At 41.6% G+C, this 8,647-nt stretch overlaps 1 protein-coding gene across 2 annotated transcripts in view; it reads right to left on the bottom strand.

Moving 5' to 3' along the window:
- Nucleotides 1-8,647, bottom strand: part of bms1 (BMS1 ribosome biogenesis factor) — a 21,145-nt gene that overhangs the window by 10,827 nt on the left and 1,671 nt on the right. For both annotated transcript variants that reach the window (XM_020611774.1, XM_020611775.1), the window contains exons 2-11: nucleotides 7,889-8,062; nucleotides 7,469-7,659; nucleotides 6,927-7,006; nucleotides 6,432-6,620; nucleotides 6,157-6,299; nucleotides 5,579-5,700; nucleotides 3,988-4,181; nucleotides 3,653-3,795; nucleotides 1,940-2,448; nucleotides 204-305 (exon numbers count right to left, since the gene is read on the bottom strand). In XM_020611774.1, the coding sequence (XP_020467430.1) occupies nucleotides 204-305; nucleotides 1,940-2,448; nucleotides 3,653-3,795; nucleotides 3,988-4,181; nucleotides 5,579-5,700; nucleotides 6,157-6,299; nucleotides 6,432-6,620; nucleotides 6,927-7,006; nucleotides 7,469-7,659; nucleotides 7,889-8,061 (1,846 nt within the window). In that variant the 5' untranslated portion in view covers nucleotide 8,062. The remainder of the gene's footprint in view (nucleotides 1-203; nucleotides 306-1,939; nucleotides 2,449-3,652; nucleotides 3,796-3,987; nucleotides 4,182-5,578; nucleotides 5,701-6,156; nucleotides 6,300-6,431; nucleotides 6,621-6,926; nucleotides 7,007-7,468; nucleotides 7,660-7,888; nucleotides 8,063-8,647) is intronic.

Genomic DNA, 8,647 nt, shown 5'->3' on the forward strand with positions numbered 1-8,647 from the left:
TTTTTTTTGTGTTATGATTTTAGGCACATTATATTTGTCAGTACTCTTGACTTAGATGAAGATCAGATCACATTTTATGACAAATTAATGCAGAAAACCAAGAAATTCCAAAAGGTTCACATACTTTTTCTTGCCACTGTATAGTTGTAGCTCTGGAATAATACCCTATATCCTGTAAAACTGTAGTAAGGGCTGTAAATTACCTGAACTGTAAACCAGTTTTCTCAGATTGGGGGCAGCTTCTTGTTGCCGTAGAAATGCTTCTGATGCTTTTTGTTTGAGACCCTCCTTCCACCTCAGAGCCCCTAAGGATGGAAACAGGAGAATTAACCTTCTGTACCACCATACAGCTCTCAATCAGGGTTAAAACTAGATGAAAATAAAAACTACTCATGCAAATACTTTCTTGGCTGATAGTCACTTTGACTGCCAGGCAACATTCAACATTCACGGCTCATCCTAAATCAAACTGCATTTTCTCACATCAGACTGCTCAACAATTATACAAGGTTTTTCTAGCTCCAACAAACCTGCTGATGCAGCTGATATATGAGCTTTATTTAAAGCTACTGATATACATTCTGAGAATTTTTGGCCAGTTAGGAGTAGGGGTGTGATGATACAGTTAGCTCATGAGACAAGTCGATATACAATATTGGGTTCATGAGAACAAGACGAGATGATATTTTACCATTAATTTTAAGAAATCTTCAAAGATAAAACATCTGAAAGTCACAAAATGCAGAACACTGCAGGTGCTTTTTGAAATGATTAAACTAATTACCTTGGAATGACTGTCACTTCAGTTATACTTTGAGTGTGAATTATCATATGCGGTAGAAGACAACACTGTGCAAGCACTGTAAAAGGTTTCGCCACAAACTCAGCTGACTGGCTTCTCTCCTGTATGATTTCCCATGAGGATCTTCAGACCTTAGAACTGTGCAGGAGCTTCAAATGGAACCTGCCATTTGTTTTCATTAGTATTGGATGTTAGACATTGGTTTTTAATTAAGTGCAGAGACACTGGTGGTGGAATTGGTGCTAAAGTAGAGTAGGCTACGTTAGCAGCATGTCTAACCAAAATATAATAGAAACTCACGGGCTGAAAACATGAATGAAGCCACTCACACTGACTTGTCACAAGGCAGCTGTATCATTCAAGCCTACAACACTCCCCCTACAACCCTTCACCCCATTACCAACGCAGCCCCGTGCGTTAAAACACAGCAGGGAGTTGTACCGTCACTTTACCTCTACACTCCGTCATACTGGCTGCTGCTCTGCTTCTGTTAAGTACTGATGTCATAAGACAGCTTTTGCTTCGATGAGAAATAACATCACATTTTAAAATCTTCAGATCTCATCACACCCCTAGTTACCAGTGATTTCTACTCTGAGACACTTCATAAATACAGGCCCAAATCTGGGTCACTTCCAAGTTGCATCCAAACTCTGACTATGTTTATGTGTGTGTGTTTAAAATCTCACTCCTCGGTACATGTGCACATTGACTGTTAAGATCATTCAATGTCAGTGTTTTCTGTTCAAGCCAAACAAGAAGAAATATATCATAAGAAGTTATTTAATTCATCAACCGTTACGTAAATGGCATTACTGCTCTATGCAAGCGGCTCACATTTCAGTTAAACCTGTGCATGCATGGCAGCATAGGAACTCAACAATGTTCACAGACAAAGTCGTATACATCAATGTGAACCATCAAAACATAAAGATCGGATCTGGAAAAAAAAAAATTCATTAAGACTTCTAATGTGAACGGAGCCCAAGTCCTATTTTTTGCTTCTTACATATTGGCCAGGTATCACAAGTGGATAAAGAGATAAAAAGCGCTTCAGTGCATCTTCATCCTCAAACAGAACTAAATTAAGTTTGAAAGGAAAAAACCTCAAGATTACAGATGCAACACAGTATTTACCTTGTTCCCCCTCCTCACACTTCACTACAGTTTCAGCTGCACCATACTCCTCTCCCACTGATTCATCTTCAAACTGCTCATCATCATTCTCTGCCACCTCCTCTTCAGAACAGTGTCCAGAATCTCCCGCTCTCCCAGCCTCCCCTTCTTCTTCAGTCTCTTCCTCACTCATCTCCAAGTCATCTTCACTGTCAGCAAACACCAGCACTTCTCCAACAGTTTCCTTCTCTCCTTTCCTAATCTCAAGTTTCTGTTTCTTTACTGGTGGAGCACTGGATGTTAAATTCTCTTCTGTTTTTTCAGATTTGGCTCTTGCCTCTTTGAAAAATGTGGCAAAGTTATCCTCATCACTGTCTTCTTCTTGTTCCTGCTCTTCCTGGTCACTATCCTCACTGTCACTGGAACTACTGACATCACCGTCTTCCTCCTCCTCAGTGAAGACCACCATCCTCCTCTCTCTCTGGGTGGTGGGATCCCATACTAGCTTCTCGTGAGGGCCCTCCTCCTCTCTAAAACGCAAACAGAACAAGAATATTTTAGTAGAATATTTCTATATTTTTGCACCATTCTTTTGCTTGCTATCTGTTAGAAAGACCAGAGAATATACATTGTTTTACAGTTATTGTTTGCTAAGTTAACTTTCATGAGATGCACCCCATTTCTAGATTTGTTGCAGGTTGAGTTGGCACACCACTGAATGTCACACCACATCTACGCCCACACAGTTCTTGTACAAATAGTTATCAGGGCTAACCAGACATGATACAGCCTCAGACACTGAAAACACATGATCAACCTCATGAAGGGAAATGACAGCATGGTGAGTTGAGTCAACTTGTAACCGTAGTTGGAGGAAGCATCAGTTGTTGCTGGGGTGTGGGTGAAACCACCTATAAATGAACTCAGACGGGACTGCCCCACTGAGGATTCTCCACATAACCAAATGCTTGTGTGTACAATTGCTCCCTTGCAAGAATAAACTTATTGAAAAGTCTACAGCCTCATCCTCATTTGATTAAATTTCTCTAACACTATCTCACACGCCACAATGCGCTAACCGAGTGCTCTCATACGAACTCTGCTTGGGCTGAAAACGTTCTGGGTTCCAAGTTGGTTTTTGTTCCGTAACACAGCATGACAGGTACTCCAGCTTTCTCCCATAGTCCAAAGACATGCAGGTTAGGTTGACTCGCGACTCTAAATTGCCCGTAGGAGTGAGTATGTGTGGTTGTTTGTTTCTAAGTGTCAGCCCTGTGATAGACTGGCAGAAGAGTAGGAAAGTTGCCTGGGTGATCCCCTAGCTCAAAAAGAGGCCTACAGGGAGTCTTCCATCTCTGATGCATCAAAAACTGAAAAGGGAATCCATTTCCTTCCTTTCACTGCAGACAATCAGCCAATTTCACCATTCCCAGTAACTTGTATAGCAGTATACATGATGTCAGAGAGGCCAACTGAATACTATCAGCTAGCTAGTTGGGAGTACAGTGTTTTCTGCCATTCCGTAAGTTCTCTGATCAAGTTATTAATGGATTGCAGCTGTCTTTAATTTAGCCAGTTCTAAAGCTCAAACCATATTTATAATCTGAAGCCATTTTGTTTTTGAAAGGTTTGATATGGGCAGACCCTGAAAGTATAAACTGTCCTACAATGACTGTTATCTCTGTAGCTGTGCAAAAGAAGAGAGAGAGAGAATGGAGCCGTGTGGTGTCTCACCCACTCTGCTGCTCAATGTCTGTGGGGTCCAGGGTGGCAGAGCCGCTGAACAGAGATACCTTACTGGCAGCCATCTTTGCATCCAGTGTGGCATGTGTGTCGATGAGAGACTGGACCAGCTCTGTGGTGGGCCGTACCTCCTCCTGTACCAGATCAAAAATACACTTCACACAAAGTACCATACTTGCAATCTAATTTAAATGGTCGAATCTGACATGAGTGAAAAATGCCACAAACAATACCAGAGGTGTCCACACAAAAACAGTCAACCATTTTAAAAACTCAGATCATTGAGATTTAGAACACGTACTCCCATGGCAATCTCACGTACACACCTGCGGCTGATTGACGTGGTTGGCAGGAAGGTCAATATACACAGCATCTTTGTCGTACACAACCCCGCCAACCCCGGCCATGGGTGCATAAAGCAGACGCTCTTTCTCATTCAGCGCCCTCTTTTTCTGAGCGTCTGGCAGAGGACATGGGTCAGGCAGGAAGTTCACACTTTCCACCTGAAAGTCTCCTACACCTGCAGAGTGAATAACACACTTTTTTTTTTAAATATACTTTGCAAAAAGAAATGCCTCAAGTGTTACTCAGGAGCTGTCAATTTCAACAATATGATGTACAGCAGAAAATATTTATTTCAATTAAAAAAAGAAAACAAGCCATGACAAGAGATGCTTTTACCTGGATGGAGCTACTAGCCATTTTCCATCTTTAAAACTAAGAGAACCACAACATAACTTGTCACTTATCACTGACTTATCACTGGCACTGTCCCCACTTGCTTTAAAACTGCTACGGTTAAACCTCTACTTAAGAAACCAGGCCTTGATCCAAAGTCTCTGAATAACTATTGACAAGTGAGGATTTTTGTTTTCACTTGGTGCTATAAACAATTGAACCTAACTGAATTTAAATTGGGCGGCACAGTGCTGTCGCTTCACACCAAGAAGGTTCCGGGTTCAAGCCCCAGTCGACCCCAGTGCCTTTCTGTGCAGGGTTTGCATGTTCTCCCTGTGCCTGCGTGGGTTCTCTCCAGGTACTCTGGCTTCCTCACACAGTCCAAAGACATGCAGCTTAGGTTGACTGGTGACTCTAAATTTCCCCTAGCAGTGAGTGTGAGTGCGCATGGTTGTTTGTCTATATGTCAGCACTGTGATAGACTGGGGACCTATCCAGGGTGTATAGGATCCAGGCTCCCTGCAACCCTCTTCAAGATAAGCGGTATAAATAATGGATGAATCATTTTAAATTAAACGGTATGCTTTGGGCTTTGCCTCTCATGTGATCATGAAGTGACACTGGGTCTTTGTCTGGAGGAGAGACTGCGTGGCTCAGGTCTACTGGAGGCACCTGGAAGTTGGTTTGTTCTCCTGGATCATGTTCTTCACATTTCTTTATATAATGTTCTTCGTATGTGTTTACAATATACAAACTACTGTACATCTATTATGTTGATTTCTTCTGTACACACAATATCAACTGCATGTCTGTGCAGATTCTCAGTCATCCAGGTCATAATAAACTGAAAGAACTTAGAAAAAATCAACTGGACTAGATTTCTAGCTCGAAGACGTTTCACCTCTCATCCAAGAGGCTTCATCAGTTCTGACTGACTGGTGTCTCCGGCTCAACACCAGTCAGTCAGAACTGATGAAGTCTGTCCATCCCAGATGAGGGCACATTCTTCTGTTGCTTTTCCTGAGTTTTCTTCCATTTTTTGCCTGTTAAAGGGTTTTTCTGTATCTGTTTAGAGGGTCTAAGGGCAGAGGGTTATATGTTGTACAGATTCTAAAGTTGTGATTTGTGATACTGGGCTATTCAAATAAAAATGGTCTTGCACAAAACAACTCCAGATATTGTTTCCACAAGAAACCAACATATACATGAGGGAAGGTATCTAGCACTATTTTCATGTACCTGGGATATGGACATGGCCTTTGCTTTTCAAATATGTTCCTCTCAGGTACCCGTAGAGTGACACAGTTCGGTCACACTTGGGGTCTGTCCTCACCCTCTCTGGGTCAGTCAAGTCCTCCATACTGTGTCAATGCAAGAAGGAGCATTGAAAAAAAACATAGTTAATTGGGTACAAATTAGAAGCACATATGTGCACTCATGACAAATACAAACTGAGAAGAGGAGAGGAGAGGAGAGGAGAGCAGAATAGAGTAGGTACTTTATTGATCCCACAGTGGGGAATTTTATGTGTTACAGCAATAGAGAACAAACAACATAACACTATAAGAACAGACATATAAGAACAGAACTTCATAGAAACACGGGAAAGAACACAATGAGGACACAGCTGCTGTAACTTGCTGCAACTCCGCGCGGCGCATGCGTACACAAGTACGTAGTAACAAAGAACACTTAGTCTTGAAATGAACAGTTACATGTGATCACACTATACCTTACTGAAGCCAACTAATACTTAATTTCAATAGTAATTAACTCATGAGAGTTCACAGTGTGTAGATTTCCAAGTCAGCACTCACCGGTCAACCAACACATAAGGATGGGAGGTCTGCCACACCAGAGGACGAAACTTCATAACAGAGATGAAGCGGCCCAGGTTCTTCACTTCCTGATTCTGATATTCACCGTGGACCATACCAGACAAATAGAACAATTTGGCCCCCTGACAGGGTCAAACAAAACATGCATACACACTGTCACTGTCATACAAATAATTGTTTAAATATACAAGATCCTTTATATAAGCACAAGGGGAATTTTTTCAGCAGTAAAAATGAGAGTGTGTTGTTTTTACCTGGTAGACCTCTGTCCAGAAGCGATGTTTGAGGTTTTTCTTTGTCTTCCTCAGTGCCTTGTTGTTCTTAAATGAATCCAGGTGAGTCAGAACACCCATGATACGAGGAAAGCCATGTACCTGACAGATGTTGAGAAACTCAAAGGTCTCCATCTCAAAGCCAAAACTGGCATCGATCAACATCAAAACCTGCAGAGAGAAAAAGCAATGAATATAAATACACTTTCATTTATTCATCCCTCAAGAGCACATTCAAGTCATTCTCTTTACAAAAGGTTGGCAGCACATTGGCTATATGAGGATGGCATCTTAGTGAAATCACCATTTCTTTTACTTTTAACACATCTTACAGAAGAAAACTATCAATACTGACAACAAAAGCTATAAAGTTTATTATATAAGAAGGCTCAAAAATATTTTGCATAGCATGATACTGCGTCACATCTCTAAAGTCAGACCCAAATCTGCTTCTTTGCTTGAAATGGAAAAACTTACCAGGTCAGCTACTTTTGCAAGGTCAATCATTGTGTTTATGTCATTGTTACATTCCATGAAAGTGAGGCGACGCTTCTTTCCTAAAAAGTATAAAAAGTAGCAATTTATCCAACATAAATAATGTATCACAATGATTGATTAAATGATGATGATTAAATGGATTACAAAGAGCAAAGAAATGATCAAATGCTGGCAAACGTGCTATGTACATTAACCTTTTCCCCCAAATTTTCTATTTCTGTGGCAGCTAATAATAGTCAGCACCAGGCTTCCAGCAATTATGAAAACAAAGTAATCAAGATATTCTACTGTTTTACCTCTGAAAACCTACATGCTATCAGCATCCTAACATGATCAAGGGGCACATGGAAATAAAGCAGGTGAAATTAAATTAACGCACAGAGTACCAAATGTCAACGGAAAGCTGTATAAACCTGAAATACTGCTAATTATTTGAACATTAGCACTCACTGCAGAGGCATCAACATAATGGAAGCAGATCCCATGTAACCTATGTACACAGAAAGTGCTGGCCAACTTACCAGAGACAATGGTCACAGGGCCACATATGTCACCCAGCTTCTGGCGGGTGAAGTTTTTGATTAAGCAGCGAATCAGGGTGCTTTTTCCCACCTTGGGGGGCCCAACAACAACCACCACAACTGGAGGGGGTTCCAGGGGAGACCGGTCTACAAGAGGGATGTGATGTTTTTTGGTCTTTATGTCCTGGGCCCTACAGAAAAATGTAAACAGGGAGTAGCTTCATGCTGTTTCTTTAATTATTCATATTATTGACTATTCTTATGTTAGATTAATCAGTAAATGGCATTATGTCAAACGTGTGTCCTTAACTGATAGTGACCCTATAGGCCTACCATGTGAACACAGACCTAATAAATTCACATTACACTCTGGATGCTACAGGGTAGTGAAGTGTGTCTAAGAAAGACATCATTATGAACCTGTGGAAGGTCCTGGCCATGCGGACAGCAGACTGAACTGCGAAGGCTTTTGGGTTGCGTTTCCGCTCATCCTCTTCTGTTGAGCCTCCCTGTTTCTTGAGCTTCTTCTTCTCTGCTTTGGGCCCACTGTGTTTCTGCTGATGTCGCTTCTGTTCCTTAACCTTCCTGTCCATCCTGTAGATTGCAGCATAAAAACACTGGACATCATGTTCCTGCAGGTCTCAAGAGAAATTAAACTGCTTCCTTAAGTCCCAAAATACATACACAACCACTTTCCCTGGAGTTTATCTTCTCAGAGTCTGCAGCCATGTATAGATGCCAAAGTAATGGTAAATGGTCTTATATTTGTATAGCGCCTTTCTATTATTTACTGCACACTCAAAGCACTTTCACACTATTTGGCCATTCACACTCCCAAACACTCACACACCGGTGACATCACCGGGAGCAAAGTGTCTTGCTCAAGGACACTTTGACATGTTGACTGGACAAGCCGGGAATCGAACCGCTAATCCTCCGGTTAGGAAACAACCAGCTCTACCTCCTGAGCCACAGCCACCCCAGAAAAAGCATGAACATTATGGCAAAAATGTTTTATGTTGGGAAAATATATCAAATTTCAAGTGAAAACAAGTCTAAAAATCCATATTGTCATCTTCACAGTATCATCCATCCATCCATCCATTTTCTTCCGCTTATCCGGGGCCGGGTCGCGGGGGCAGCAGTCTAAGCAAAGATGCCCAGACCTCCCTCTCTCCA

The sequence above is a fragment of the Monopterus albus genome, unplaced genomic scaffold (assembly GCF_001952655.1).
Source record: "Monopterus albus unplaced genomic scaffold, M_albus_1.0 scaffold117.1, whole genome shotgun sequence".
NCBI lineage: Eukaryota > Metazoa > Chordata > Actinopteri > Synbranchiformes > Synbranchidae > Monopterus > Monopterus albus.